The sequence below is a fragment of the Manis pentadactyla genome, chromosome 4 (assembly GCF_030020395.1).
Source record: "Manis pentadactyla isolate mManPen7 chromosome 4, mManPen7.hap1, whole genome shotgun sequence".
In the NCBI taxonomy this organism is placed as follows: domain Eukaryota; kingdom Metazoa; phylum Chordata; class Mammalia; order Pholidota; family Manidae; genus Manis; species Manis pentadactyla.
Genome location: NC_080022.1, coordinates 4,238,046 through 4,252,992, shown reverse-complemented (window position 1 = coordinate 4,252,992; position 14,947 = coordinate 4,238,046). Strand labels below are relative to the sequence as shown.

At 56.6% G+C, this 14,947-nt stretch overlaps 1 protein-coding gene across 8 annotated transcripts in view; it reads left to right on the top strand.

Moving 5' to 3' along the window:
- Positions 1 to 14,947, top strand: part of ACOT7 (acyl-CoA thioesterase 7) — a 103,837-nt gene that overhangs the window by 23,331 nt on the left and 65,559 nt on the right. For 7 of the 8 annotated variants that reach the window (XR_008996858.1, XR_008996857.1, XM_057499660.1 and 4 more), the window contains exons 2-3: positions 7,682 to 7,759; positions 14,802 to 14,919. Coding sequence is in view for 6 of the 8 variants with exons in the window: in XM_057499660.1 (XP_057355643.1) it covers positions 7,682 to 7,759; positions 14,802 to 14,919 (196 nt within the window). In the remaining 2 variants the exon portion in view is untranslated. The remainder of the gene's footprint in view (positions 1 to 7,681; positions 7,760 to 14,801; positions 14,920 to 14,947) is intronic. The other variant, XM_036925394.2, reaches the window with a different exon arrangement.

Genomic DNA, 14,947 nt, shown 5'->3' with positions numbered 1-14,947 from the left:
GGTTTGTGGGGGGCAAATGGCTGCATCTGGGCTTGTTTCTTTTTTTAACACCACTGTCAGTTTTAGAATATTTTCATGACCCCCAAAAGAAGCCACCAAACCCTTTAGCTCTCCCTACTGCCCCCCCCAGCCCCTCCCCCCCAACTAACTGTTAATCTATTTTCTCTCCCTGGATTTCCCTGTTCTGGACATTTCCTATAATGCAATCGTGATGTGGTCTTTATGACTGGCCTCTTCAGTGTGGTGTTTTCAGGGTTCATCTGCACTGTAGCACGTGTCAGGCCTCCTTCGTAATGCTCCATTGTGCCCTGTTCCACAGACCGCATTTTACTCTGCTATGTACTGTTCCACAGGCCACATTTTGTTATGCATTTAGTAGTTGATGGATGTTTCCATGTTTCCACCTTTTGGCTCTTACGCATGTTGCTATGAACATTTCTGTGTGGATTTGTGTTTTATTTCTCTTGGGTATATACCTAGTGTGTCATAAAAACAAATACATATTTGGTCTTTGTCCTTGGGTCCTGGCACAGAGCTCCTGAGTGATAAGGTGGATAGTGTAAGGTTGAAGGCACTGGGGAGAGGGGGGAGCGCGTCGGACACGGATGACGTGCCAAAGTCCCCGGCTGCTGCCCCCTCCCAACCTGAAAAATGTGCCTTAGGCGAGCCAATCCTCGCACCGCTGTGAATCTAAGCTCTGCCTCCCCCGCTGCCTGCCCTGCTGAGTGTGACTTCCCCCGCCTGTGATAGACAGAGGGGGGAATATCACCCGGGAATTGCACTCAAATAAACTGCCTGGCCCTTTGTTGCCTCTCATCGCCTGCTTATTTTGGCTAGAATTTATCTTACAGATAGGAGTGTCTTTTGTTCTGACAGGGCCCCTCCTTAAAGCCCATGGACCCTCCTGAGTGATGAAGACTTCTGTATGATGATGGATGGTGGCTGGGGGCTTGTGGATAGGCCCAGAACGGGGGCTCACTGTCAGAAGGATCGAGGTGCGGTTAGAGGGCCGGAACTTTCAGCCCCATCCCCAAATGGGGCTGGGATCGAGGGAGGGCTGGGGGTTGTTAATCGCCAATGCTTTAGTTAGTTGGTCCTGCCTCTGTCATGCTGTCCCTGGAGATCAACCGGTTCTTGGTCTCGCTGCCAGAAAGAATTCAAGAATGGGTGCAAAAAAAACAGTTGAGCATTTAGAGTTATATTGGAAAATAAGAGTTTAAAGAAAGGAGAAAGGACACACCTGACAGTTAGGCATGGGCAGACCTGCCGTGTTGCGTGCCACCCCCAGGCAGCCACCAATTGCATTCTGTTGCTATGGGTCAGTTAGCATTTGCTAGGATCTTTTGGAAAGGGAAGCACCTGGTGTGTGCATTTTTTTTTTTTTGTACGTGTGGCTGCATTCACTCGGCGTAATCGTTCGAGATTCATCGTGCTGGGGTGTGTACGGGTTGGCTGTTCCTTTGCATTGCTGAATAGGACTGCATGTACAGATGGACCGGCTTGTCTGTCCATCTACCTGTGGATGAACATTTGAGTTTCCAGTTTTGGGATGTTTGCAGGGAACACCCTGTGAACCCTCGTCTGCAAGTCCTTGGGGGACATACACTTTTGTTGGTCCATGTGGGTAAGTGCTGGGGCCGTGCTGGGTGGAATGGCGAGGGGAGGGCTCAGCTGTCTAAGAAGCTGCTAAACCGTTCCTGCAGTGGTCGCTCCATCGTCCGTCTCAGCAGCGTAGGCGAGACCCAGTTCCTCCACAGCCTTGCCAACACTCTGTACACGCATTCTTTTTAATTTTACCCATTGTGAAATAAACTGAAAATTAATGGTTCCCTGTGGCGGTCCCATAGGCAGAGGGCTGTGCAAGCTGCACATTGCCCTGCAGCCATTCGTACCTGCGTCACTGACTCACAGCCCCTCACCCCTCACCTGTGACCAAAAAACCAGCCCTGAAAACTCAGAAGATGAACCCTTCTGGTCTTTGTGTCCTTGGTAGGATCCTTTAGGAGAAAGATTAGTCCTAATTGTCGCTTCCTCTAGCAGGGGGATGCTATGGGAGTATTCATCGCCTGTTCTTTTATGACCCTGCCCTGAAGTATTGACAGAACCTCTTCCCTGCACCCACCCCATTGTAAAAAAGGTGTTTAAGATGTTCCCAAGAAAGGGGCTGTGGAGCAGTTATCAGAACATGCTGCTGGGCCATGGTCCTCAGGAAGATGCTGCTGAATAAACATTTTCTTGAACGCAGGGCCATGTTGATTTCAGTCGACACCGTTCTGAGGTGTGTAGTGGGATCGCATTGTGGCTTTAGTTTGTATTTTCCTAACATCCCATGATGTTGGGCGTTATCTTCGTGTGTGTATCCGCCACCCATGTATCTTGTTTGGTGAAGTGTCTATTCAAATCTTCTGCCCATTTAAAACAATTGGGTTATTTGTTTTCTTAGCACTGAGATTTGAGAGTTTTTTAATGTGGTGCGGATACAAGTCTCTGCCCCTTCCAGCTTCCTCTGGCATGGGGGTGAACTTTGGGGTAATGTGGCCTCAAGTTTTAGGAAAGGTATGCTGAGTTTTGCCTGAATTCTGTCTTCCCAGCGCCCTGTGACCTGGGAGGCCCGCCGCTCTTTCTCGTTCCGTGTCCTGCCTCCCCTTTCCTGCCTCTCTCCTTGGCACGGGTCCCTGATGACTCAGGCGTGCTCCCCCCGCTCCGTGGCAGGTGTAGGAGAGATGGAAGGAAGGGGCACAGCCATCTCTCCACCTGTTTCAGCTTCCAGACGCCCTTGGAAGCTGAAGAAAATGGTGGCCCTTTTCCCCAGAAAGGCACACATCAAGCGACTGCAGGTGCATCTCAGGGTGTCCCAGCCCTGGGCTCAGTCCAATTTGTTAAGTTTCAGAAATGCTACAGCTGCAGGGATTTTCTTTGGGCCAAATTTTGCGAGCACTTTCCTGGGCAAGAGTGAGTGTTCTGAGGCCTAGCAGACAGAGCTCGTGAGGCCAGAGGGGTGTGGGCCTCTTTCCCCACAGCTTCCGGCATCTTTTATAACAGCTTTATGGTGATGTTATTCACATCCCATAAAGTTCATTTACTCTTTCAGGGTGCACAGGTCAGTGTTCTTTGATATATTCACAAGGCTATGCACCCATCACTGCTATTTACTCCAGAACATTCTCTTCACCCCTGAAATAAACCCCAGGCCCATTAGCCATCACTCCCTCACCCCAGCCCCTGGGACCACCAGTCTACTTTCTGTCTCCGTGGATTTGCCCGATCTGGACATTCCCCATCAATGAAATCCTATGCTATGTGGCCGTTTTGAGTCTGGCTTCCTTGCTGCCCCGTGAGGACTGCAGCTCTTCACAGCGTGCGGGAGGTGCCTCCCCTGCGGCCGGCCTCCCTCCTCTGCAGTGCAGCCCCCTGGCATCCTGCCCCAGCTGACGTGGCCTGGGGCACGCCCCCTTGTTTCCCCTTTTACCCTGTTCTCCAGGTTCTTCCTTGTTTCAGTGTGTGTCAGCGCCTCCGTCCCTTTTATGGTCACATAATATTCCGGTTTTATTTGCCCATTCACCCGTGGTGGGCGTCGGGGTGGTTTCCACCTTTAGCTGTTGTGAATAATGTTGCCATGAAAGTTGCCAGACATCTGGTCTCATCATTTAAAATGGTTCTTGGCAATTTAGTAAATGGAAAGTAGCACCTCGTGTTTCGACTTTGGGTCGTTTACTCACAAGGCTGACAACAAATGGTTCCGCTTTGTGGGAAAGTCTCTGGATGACTTGGCTGGCCCAGCGGGAGGCCCGGGGTTGGCCGGGGCTGTGGAGGGGCGTCTTCCATATGCAAACTGTTGCCTCCTTAGCTGCTGCCCGAGGTGGTCTGCGTGTATCCAGGTTTTAAGTAACTGATCCGGCCTGAAAAATGTGTTCTGTCTGCTGATGAGAACAAAGACACCTTCATTTTGGTCTTACCATCTGTGGTTTGTTTAAAGGCTTTTCTCTAGAAGCGCTTCCTCAGTCCCAGATTTCAGTTTGTCGTTCCGCCTGTTACATACGGTCAGCACTGTGCCGTGTGCATCCTCAGAGCCCCCGTGGCCAACGAGTCGTTTCGAGGATTCTCGTCCGGGTGTCGGGATTCTGCCCCGGCTCCCGTGAGGGCCGCGTCGTCCTTAAACAGCCCGGAGTGTGTCACTGATCTTTCTGTGTCTCGGGAAGAACGTGGTGCGGCAGACTGTGCTGCTCCCGTTTGTACGTGAGTTGCTTGATCGGGCTCCCTGCGTCCCCCGCTGGAGCGCCGATGGGAAGGACAGCAGGTCTTCCAGGGTGCGGGAGGGTGCCTCTCCCTGCGCCACCTCCCTTCTGGGACACCGCTATGCTGTGCCGCGGCCTCTGTTTCGCCGGGCCGCCCTGGTGCGGGCTGGGAAGGCCCCCTTGGTCCCTGTTCCTGCTCTCCCCTCGGCTGGAAGTTGGGGCTTGAACCAGGTGATGTTCATCTCCTTCAATTCCAGTTCCCTGCGATTTTAAGGGATTTGGAAAGGTCTTGGGCACATGCAGTATTTGGAGCGAAGGGGTGGTCACCCCTTATCTGCGGTGGGCGGGGTGTCTAGCATGCCCAGGGTTGAGACCAGGTGTGGAGAGAAGCCAGGGTTGCCTAGGGAGGCAACAATGCCCGAATGGATGGATGGTACCAAGTCCAAAGGGCACAGCATCAGGGCTGAGGCCCCCTCCTGAGACCTGTCTGGCTGTGGCTTCAGGAGGGACCGGGGAGACTGGGGGGACCGTGCTCATGTTTTGGCGAGCTGCGTCCCTCAAAGTCTTCAGGAAGGCGGCGGATGCAGCTTGTCTCAGGAGCAAGGCCAGGCTGTGAGTTGGGAGCTGTGAGGAAGTCGTGGGATGGGGTTCGGGAGGGTGTTGTGGGGCGATGCTGGTCGTGTGTGCCCTGTGGGACAAGCCGAGGCGTCTACGTGCTGCACGCACGGCTGGAGTGGCACCCTGCGACCTTAGGGTCTTTTCCCTGAGCTGAAGGTGAGAGGTGGACAGGAGCAGACCAGCTCGTGGCCCTCTCAGAGGCTCACAGCCCATAGCAGGGTCTGTACCCGAGTGGCCTTCCAGAGCTGCACTTTGGCCTCTGGGTCCATGCGAGGGGCATGGGGCCAGGCTGCTGGGGCAGGGGGCAGAAGTGGTGTGGGCTGCTGGCCAGGTGCTGAAGGGTCTGAGCACCCAGCTGACCTGAGGGACCGGGGCCTGGGGTGGGCAGGGTGGTGGCCTCCTTCCCTGGACACTAGCTCACTCTCTGATTTGACATGTATTCAGGGTACTTGGCCCTGCGCATGGCACGGTGCTGGGGGCACAGCTGTGAGCAGCACAACCCTGGCCCTGCCCTTCGGACTGTCCGTGGGGCTGTGGGCAAATGGGGTCCTTTCTATCAGGTTAAAGGCTATGGGGGCAGTCAAGGGGCTGAGGGATATATGCCGTCCTGGCCAGGAGCCCTGTCAGGCTATGGGGGTGGGGACGACTTTTGGGGAAGGTTTTCGGCCCAGGCTGAGCCCTGACTTCCTCTCCAGGTAGACATTCTGGGACTGGCTGGCAGCTCCCCACCCCTGCCTGGCTTCCAGGTGCCAAGTGTCCCCCGGCTGTGGGGGCTGAGGGCGGCTGGCCACCTCCTGCCCCGGCGGGGTTTGGGAATTTTCTTTCTCTGTTAAAGGTGGGAGGACTCACGGCGATGACACCTGCATGTTAATACTAATTTATCTGGGCCTTGGGAAGGCCTTCTGCCCTGGAGGTTAAGGAGGTGGGAGCGGGCTTGGCCTGTGATAAGGGCCTCTGCGTGTGGCAGGCCGTGTTTGTCTAAGCCTAATCGGGTTGTCCCAAGTTTACCTCTGGCCGACAAAGCCTGCTAGTCCTGCCCATGGGCGAGGTGGCCCTGTGCCTGGGAGCCAGGCCAGGACAACAGCTTTTATGAAGGATGCCCTCAAGTGATCCGCAGGTGGCGTCATTCATTCATGCCAGACTTCATCTTGCCTAATTGACAGGTGGCTCTATGCCCAGGGCTCTGGCTGCAGGATTCCCTGGGCGGGGACCTGCAGGGGCGGTCGGGCGGGGGGCAGCCGGGAACAGCGACAGTAGAACATCCAGCCTTCTCTCCTGAGGCCACCGCAAATGCCCCTGCTCCTGGGCCACCTTGATTGTCTTCTTTCCTGCGCGCAGTGGAAGGGGAGAAGGGAGAAGGGCAGGCCCTCCCTGGAGGGGAAGGCCTGGGAGGGGACCTGGCAGCCTGAGCCACCTGGTGGGGAAGGTTGGTGTATTGGGGGCAAGAGGGTGTCTGCCCAAGGAGAGCTGAGGCCGGGGGGACTGGCAGCACCGCCAACCCACTTACAGTGGTTCACCCAGCGCAAGAGCTGGGCCTCGGGGGCAGGTTTCCGATGCTAGCCCCCCCAGGCAGGATGCAGGGGCTCTGTGTGTGGGCGGGCCTCTGTCTGGGAGTCTCGCTTTGGCCCCGACCCTCCTTTCCCGTCTGTTTCAGGAAGGTCTGGAAGGCTGGCAGCGGGCCCACGCCTGGGCCCTGCCTTTGCCGAGAACCCTGGAGAAAGACTGGGGTGGCGTTTGCCCTCTCCAGCAGTCTCCCAGAGGTGTCCCAGGTACGGCGCTTGTTGACCACGTGATCTCATGGCACAGCAGTGGAAGGGCTCAGAGATTTACTTCTTTTCCACCGTCATTATTTACAAAGCCAGGTTTCTTTGACAACTGGGATTTGGTAGACTCCTGGGATTGGTGAGGCAGCCTGTTCCTGGTTTGACTGGGCGCCCCAGGACCAGGGTGCTCCCCCCGGGCCCGGCATGGCAGGGAGTTGGGTCATGGTTTTGGTGGGGAGAGCAGGTGACGTGGCTGCCCCCGCCCCCTCGCCTGCCTCTGGACCTGGGACGTCCCAGCTGGTATGGCTTCCCAGCTGAGCAGGTACCGCTAGTCATGGGCCCACCGTGAGAGGTTGCTGTGGCAGAGGGTCTGTTTGGAGGCACTTTAAAAGAGTTCAGGTGTTAGAGGGGACAGGGCCCCCGTGCCCAGCAGGCTGGCTGGCTTCGTGCAGCCAGGGGCATCCACGCCTGACCCAGTTCTTTCTGACTCTGGATCTTGGGTGGTTAACCAAAGCGGCCCGGACGTCCAGCCTCCAGGTGATCACAGGGCCAGACCACGGTGACCTGGAAGAGGCAGGCAGCTAGGTGTGGCACTCTCCTACTGGGGCCAGCCCAGGGAGTGGTGGCCACGCTCATCTTTGTGGTCTTGCTGCCCTGGTCCTTCCCTCTCCTGTGCCCGGCGGGCATCTGTGGTTGGGTCTGTACTTCCTACCTGCTCAGCCCCAGCGCACCTGGGTTCTGGGGATGGGTGGGTGCTGGTCAGCGGCTGCACCTGGAGCCTTCTGCCTGTTCATCCCTGCCCCTGGGAAGCATGAGGCTGGGTGCTCAGCCCCTCCCCTGTCCTGCCCTGGGGCATGGCAGGGCCCCAGGGACCTTCCTGGCCCAGCTGGCTCTCTGCCCTGCCTCGCCTGGAGGATGTGATGGGGCTTCTAGGGATTGAAGAAACATTGGCGGGACCTTCTTAGCAGCAGTTGGAGAGGATAAGCTGTGCCACTTGGGCTTCTGTTTGGAGAGTTCTGTGGAAAGATGAGGTGTTCATGTGTGTGCCTGACCCTGTCCTTCCAGGCCCCAAGCATGGTCAAGGCTGCCTGCTGTGAACCAGCCCCCGCCTACCTGGTCTTCCTGGCATGTGCCCGACCCGTGGTAAGCCTGCAGCTCCTTTCCTGCCAGGAATAACCACCCTGTTCCTCTGTGTCCTCTCCCTGTGCTTCCTCAGACCCTGGTTTAGACCTTGTCTTCTCCATACCCCTGCCAGGGCACTGCTCCCTGTGCTGAGCGCAAAGGAAGCCCCACACCCGTGCCTCTGTCCCCACACCTGTGCCTCCATCCCCGTGACTGCCACCTGCCACCCCAAGATGGAGGGTCCAGCCAAGAGCCAGACTGTGTGTGAGGTTGGCTTGAGCGCCCTGGGGCTTCCCTCCGCATGCCTAGTTCAGAGGGGTCAGGCCCAGGGAGCTTCTGGCACAGTCTGTGCGGTGTCCTCGGAGCTGGCTGCCCTTCAGGCCACCACCTGGACGCCAGCAGCAGGCCCTGTGGTTCCGCCTGTCCTTGGGTGCAGACCCGAGAGGATGTCATCCATCCTGGAAGCGTGGCTGGGCCTGGTGCCACCTCCTGCCTCAGTGTTGGGTGAGGGAAACGAGGCCCCGCACCCCCAGTTACCATGGAACTCATGCAGCAGTGTTTTAATTTTAGCGCTGACATTTTTGTGCCAGAATCAGAGATGCTGGCCTCAAGCTGGGGGCTGCAGGAGGGGTGAGCTGCGACCAGGGCCCGGCGCGGGGGGCAGGAACGGAGCCAGGCATGGTCATGCCGGGCCCGCAGGGCAGCCGCCTGCTCCGTGGTCCACGCGGCTTCGCTTGCGGTCGTGTGGGGAACTCGGTCCCCGCCTGCTCGAGGCTGCGCACTATTGCGTCATGTGGATTAACGGAATCCAACTAGCCCTCTGTTGGTGGGCACTTAGGAGGTGGCCAGTCCTCTGTATTAGAAACAGCTGAATAGGGAGTGACTTTGAGCACTGTTGGAGTGATCATTCGTGGGAGCATCTGTGGGATGAATTCCTGCAGGTGGAATTGCTGGATGGGCTGCCGGCCATTTGGAGCTTTGATGGGACCCTGGATTGCGCCCCAGGAAGACGCAGCCGCTGTGCCCTCCACTCAGGGGAGCCGCTCCTCACGGGGCACAACCAGATGTTGCCGGGTTGGACGGGTGCAGACAGGTGGCAGGAGGGTCCGGGATGCCCACCTGGCCAACAGCTCTGGCTGGGCAGGTGCAGCTTGGAGCCCTGCCAGGCGGTGGGAGGTGTGGCAGGAAAGTTCGAGATCCCTGAGGGCTTCCTGTGCCTCACTAGGGACTGACTCTTTCTTCATAGACAGGAGAGGCCCCGGAGGGTCTGAGCAGGGGAGTGGCCCTGCTTAGAAGGTAAGTCTTGGGGCAGTGGGGTGAGCGGCCAGTTCGGCCCGGGAGGCAAGGGGCAGGGGTAGGAGCCCCCCTCCCACCCCGAGCCTGAGTGACTGCCCCACACCGGGCTGCTTCAGTATCCCCCAAGGCTGCCCCGGCGCCCAGGACCCGGCCTCGCCTGACGAGCTCCTGGCCCTGGCCTGCAATCCGTCCCCTCGCTGGGCCGTGGGCCGTCTTTCGGGCATTCACCCTGCTCTCCTGGCCTTGGGGCTCTCCCTGAGATGCCCCCTTTCCCACGAACGTTCCCCCAGAGTCCAGGTCGGGTGACTGCTCCTTCTGGGGGTGACTCCTTGACCCAGGTTTGTGTGGCCTCGTCAGAGGTCTTCAGCCTGGCGTCTGTTCCAGAGGGGAAGAGGCTGGGCGTGTCCAAGTCCGTTAGCCTTGCGCCTCAGCACTGGCCGCTCATCTTGCGCAGGTCAGGGGCAGTTGCAGCTGGAGTAGAGGGGTAGGGTGGTGGGTGACCCAGTGACATTCCAGGTGAGAGTCAGTCGGCCGCCACTGGGCTGGGAGGGCGAGGAGAGCGCTGCGGGTGAGCGAGGCAGGGGCACCAGGGGCCAGCTGACAGGGCCTGGGGGTAGGGGATGCTGGGAGGGCTTCCTGGGCTGACCTTCCCCCTTTCCCTGAAGTTTCTGGGTCAGAGGAGGGGGAGGAAGCGCAGGTTGGCCCACCTGAGCTGGCCTTTGTGGTGTTGAGTCACGTTTCAGACAGGTGCCATCATTCAGGTGTCAGGAGATTTCATTAAATCCTGGATCACCAGCTTCTCTGGAAAATTCAGGCGCTTTGGCATCCTGTACTCAAATTCCTGCAGCTGGTGGTGAGGGGTTGGGGCCCCGCTCAGCGTGCGCGCCCGTGTCCCAGGTCCAACACCCTTTGCCTCCTTAACCAGGAGGCCAGTGGTCAGTGCCGCCTGACATCATGCTTGCTGCACTGGGTTTTCTTTTATCTTTTAATAATAAAGAGGAAAGGGAAGCATTTTTCATTCTCACGTCTTTATTAAAAGTGGGAAAACAAAATGAGAGGTCCCCCATTCTCCTGGCGGCCTGGAGGTGACCAGGCCATGGGGGACGGGCTCTGGGATAAGCAAGCTGAGGAGGAGGCCCTGAGAGTGACTGGGCAGTGTGTGGGCCCCTTCCCAGCAGCGCCTGGGCCACTTGGGAAGAGGGAGGGGGAACAGGTGCCAGAGCACAGCTCGGCCGTGGGCTGAAGGCAGCAGGGGACGCCCAGCTGGGCTTCAGGAAGGGGCTGACCGGGGCCAAGGGGCAGGCGTGAGTGTGCTGGACTCTGGCCCCCCCTGCAGAGTTGCTGGCTCAGGATCTGGACCTGTGGAGGGAGGCGTGTGCCTGCTCTGTGCCCCTGGGTGGCTGGCGTGCCCGGGGAGTTGGGTTGGTGGTTGATACGGCAGCCAGGGTGACCCAGCCAGGTGGGCGGTGGCTTGCATCCCAGTGAGTTCTCCTGCTCACTCCCAACCAAGTGCCCACGTCCTACAGCAGCGGGATGTTGATTGGGGTCCCTGAGGACCCCAGTGTTGCAGGATGGCTCCAGGCACTGTCCCCAGCCTCCTATCTCAAAGGCTGCCTCCTAGTGGGTCTCTCCTCAGTGTCCGCTTGATCCCATGTTAGCCCTTCCTCTTCTGCCCTTGGGCCCCTCGTTTGCATGTCTCTCTGGGCTTCGCTGCATCATAGGGGCCAGCCTGGCATGCATGTATCTATATGCCCACTTTAGAGAGCAAGGCCCACAGAGGTGAATCAGGCTGCCCCGGAGGCCAACTCCAGTGCTTGTAGGAAAGGCTGGGCCCAAGTTTCCTCAGCACTCTGGGACCCAGGCCTCTGCTGTCCCTGCCAGCCCAGCCCCAGGGCAGCGTCCCCACAGCACCTGTGCTGCGGGAGGACCTGCCTGCAGGCAGAAACGACCATTGGCCCTTCTATTAAGTTGAAAACAAATACAAAGGAAAGAGGTTGACACACAAGTTTTTTTATTTTAAGGCTACCTCTTAATTCAACTTAAAAAAATAGTGTAAGCTCGAATTTTTATGACACAAAAGTATTTGTTTTAATATTGTTTTCTAAAATTTATGGTTGTATTGTGATATAATTTGACACGTAACATGCATTTGTTTTAGGTATGCATCACGATGGCTTGACATACGGGCATATTATGAAATGATCACAGGACAGGGTCAGTTAACATGCATCACCTCACAGTTACAGCTTTTTTCTGTGTTGAGAGCTTTTAAGGCCTGCCCTCTCAGCAACTTTCAGATGCACAGCACGGCATTAACTGGTCCCCATGCTGGGCATCACATCCCCAGGACCTCCTTATCTTGTAACTGGGAGTATGTACTTTTTGACCCCCTTCCCCCATTTCATGCTCCCCCACCTGCCTCTGGTAACCACCAGTCTGTTTTCTGTGCCTATGAGTTCCATTGTTTCAGCTTCATGTGTAGGTGAGGCCTTGAGATACAATGAAGGTGTGTGTGTGTGTGTGTGTGTGTGTGTGTGTGTGTGTGTGTGTGTGTGTGTGTGTGTGTGTGTGTGTGGTGTGTGTGTGTGGTGTGTGTGTGTGTGTGGTGTGTGTATGTGTGTGGTGTGTGTGTGGTGTGTGTGTGTATGTGTGTATGTGTGTGGTGTGTGTGTGGTGTGTGGTGTGTGTGTGGTGTGTGGTGTGTGTATGTGTGTGTGGTGTGTGTGGTGTGTGTGTGGTGTGTGGTGTGTGTATGTGTGTGGTGTGTGGTGTGTGTGTGTGTGTGGTGTGTGTGTTTGTGTGTGGTGTGTGTGTGGTGTGTGGTGTGTGTATGTGTGTGGTGTGTGGTGTGTGTGTGTGGTGTGTGTGTGGTGTGTGGTGTGTGTATGTGTGTGGTGTGTGGTGTGTGTGGTGTGTGTATGTGTGTGTGGTGTGTGTGTGTGGTGTGTGTGGTGTGTGGTGTGGTGTGTGGTGTGTGTGTGTGGTGTGTGGTGTGTGTGTGTGTGGTGTGTGTGTTTGTGTGTGGTGTGTGGTGTGTGTGTGTGGTGTGTGTGGTGTGGTGTGTGTGTGTGTGGTGTGTGTGGTGTGGTGTGTGTGGTGTGTGTGTGTGTGTGTGGTGTGTGGTGTGTGTGTGTGGTGTGTGTGTGTGTGGTGTGTGTTTGTGTGTGGTGTGTGTGTGTGTGTGGTGTGTGTGTGTTTGTGTGTGGTGTGTGTGTGTGTGTATGGTGTGTGGTGTGGTGTGTGGTGTGTGTGTGTGGTGTGTGGTGTGTGTGTTTGTGTGTGGTGTGTGGTGTGTGTGTGTGGTGTGTGTGACAGGACTTTCCTTCCTGTCTGACTTCCTTCACTTAGCGGTGCCCTCGAGGTCCATCTGTGTTGTCCCAAAGGGTAGAATCTCCTTCTTTTTTATGACTGAGCATGAGCAGTATCCCGTTGTGTATATACACCACATTTTCTTTATGCATTCCGCATCAATGGCTGCTAAAAATAATGCAGTGACCATGGGATACAGATAACTTTTTAAACTCAGGTTTTGGTTTTCTGAAGATAAATACCAAGAAGTGGAATTGGTAGGTCATCTGGTAGCTCCATTTTTAACTTTTTCGGGACCTACTGCTTTCCACTGTGGCCGCACCAGCTTACACTCGCCCCAGCAGCGCACGAGGGTTCCTTTTTCTCCACATCCTTGTGAGCTCGTGCTGTCTTCTGGTTTTTTTGGTATTAGCCGGCTAACAGGTATGAGGCGATAGCTCCGTATGTTGGTTTGCGTCCCTGTGGATTAATGTTGGGCAGCTTCCCTGTGTCTGTTGGCCCTCTGTATGTCGTCCTTGGAAAAGTGGCTGTTTTTAAGTCAGATTGCATTTTTTTTTCTTTGCGTTCAGTTGTATTGAGTTCTTTACAACTTTTGGATATTAATGCCCTTATTAGATAAACAATTCGCACAATTTCCTCCCATTCAGTAGGTTGCCTTCCCGTTCTGTTGGTGCGCCCTCCGCCGTGCCATGGCGTGTCGGTGAGACGTCGTGCCGCTCATTTACACTTATGGTTCTGTTGCCTTCGCTTTTGGTGTCATATCCAAAAAATCATCGCCAAGGCCGCTCTCAAGTTGTTTGCTGCCTGTTTTCTTCCTGGAGTTTCATGGCTTCAGGTCTTAGATTCAAGTCCTTAATCCATTTTGCTGTGATTCAAAGTGTTTTGAAATGAATGTTTGAGATGCCAAGTGAAGTTGCTTTCCTGTGCGCTGGGGGTTCCCCGGGCACTGCTGGGGTCGCAGTGACCCCTGCCCCAAGCCGGGGATGCAGGGCGAGAGGCCGGGTTTCTGAGTGGGCTGGGGCCCGCGTGGCTGAGTCTCCCCCGCGACGAAGGGGGACGCTTGGGGACGGGGAGCAGGTGCAGCTGCTGTCCTCACCCCGGGTGTCGGCGCTCACTGAGAAAATGGCATCTTCCTTGGAGCTTTCAACCTTCTTGCGGTGGGTTGGCTGCATACTCACAGAAGACAGAAGACTACTGCTGATGAACGTTTACTTTACTGGCTGTGTGCCGCTAAGCTTGCTGTCTGCATTGTCTTATGTGAGTGGGTCCTCCCCTAGTCCGATGCGGTGGCTCTGTTAATATGCCCATTTTATAGACAAGGAAGTGGAGGAATGAGTTTGGGCAGCTTACCCAGGTCACCCAGCTCGTAAGAGTGGGAGCCAGGAAGCATCTCCATCTCTGAGTCTGACGGGCTGAGCCTCCGAGCTGCTGAACGGAGCCATCGAGGGTGCCGGACCCGGAGTGCAGGGGAGCTGTGGCTCAGAGCAGAGCGTGCGGATGCTGGTCCTGGGGACCCCGCTGGCCAGCAGGGCCAGAGCAGGCAGGGGAGTCCCGGTGGACGCCACGCATGCTGGAGCCGTGGCATACCCTCACTGCCCGTCAGCCGCCTCCAGGCCTGAGGCTGGTGAAAGCGTTTTTCATTACCAGACAGTTGTCCTGGAAAGTGCCAGGCTTAGTTGCCCACAGTAGGAGCACCACGCTGGCTTGTTGGCATTGCAGAGATTTCTTGGAGCTTCCCTGCTGCCTGCTCACTGCAAGGACATGGTTTTTCCTCTTCAGGGAAATGAGCTGGCGTTTCAGTTCTCCCGACTTTGCGGAGCTTCCGGCTCTCAATCCCATGGATCGGCTCTCCTGTGCCCTTGAGGAGCTCAGCGTGCAGGGGGCAGGGGTGATCTGTGTCCACCCACTGGCAGAGGTTTCAAAGCTGTGTGCAGTTCCAGTTCCCAGAGCTGCTCTGGCTGCATGCAGTGGCTTGCCTGGGGTACTTGACAGAGCTGGTGGTCCCAGGGGTCTGGCCACCAAGGGCTCATGCCTGTGTCTTTCTACTCATTCAGCTCTGCTGGTCATTGATGGGCCTAGGAGCAGAGAGGGGCAGTGCTCTGGGAACCCCAAGGGCTGTCTGCCACCTCACTGCCTTTGCAGATGGTCCCTACTGTCACCCCTTCCTGCCCAGGGGTGGGGAGATCTCCCCGTAGGAGAGCCGGGTGCTGCAGCTCCAGGGGATAAGGTCCCCCCCTCTGCCCTTCTCTCCTGTGGAAGCAGGACCTGGCAGCCCCGTGTCTAGCCTGTCTGATCACCGCAGCCTGACCAAACACATGGAAAGTTCTTTTTCCTTCTTTGGGGGAGGCATCAGGTCCTTTTTGGAGAAACGGAGAAACTTCTGTCCTCTGGCTGTCAGTGTTCACGAGTGGCATCCTTCCCAGAGGACCCATCTGTTGCTTCTCTGTCCTCTGCACAGGATCATGCGGCCTGATGACGCCAACGTGGCTGGCAACGTCCACGGGGGAACCATCCTGAAGATGATCGAGGAGGCCGGGGCCATCATCAGCACCCGGCACTGTAACAGCCAGGACGGGGTGAGCGTCTGCGGGCCCCTCGGCCAGC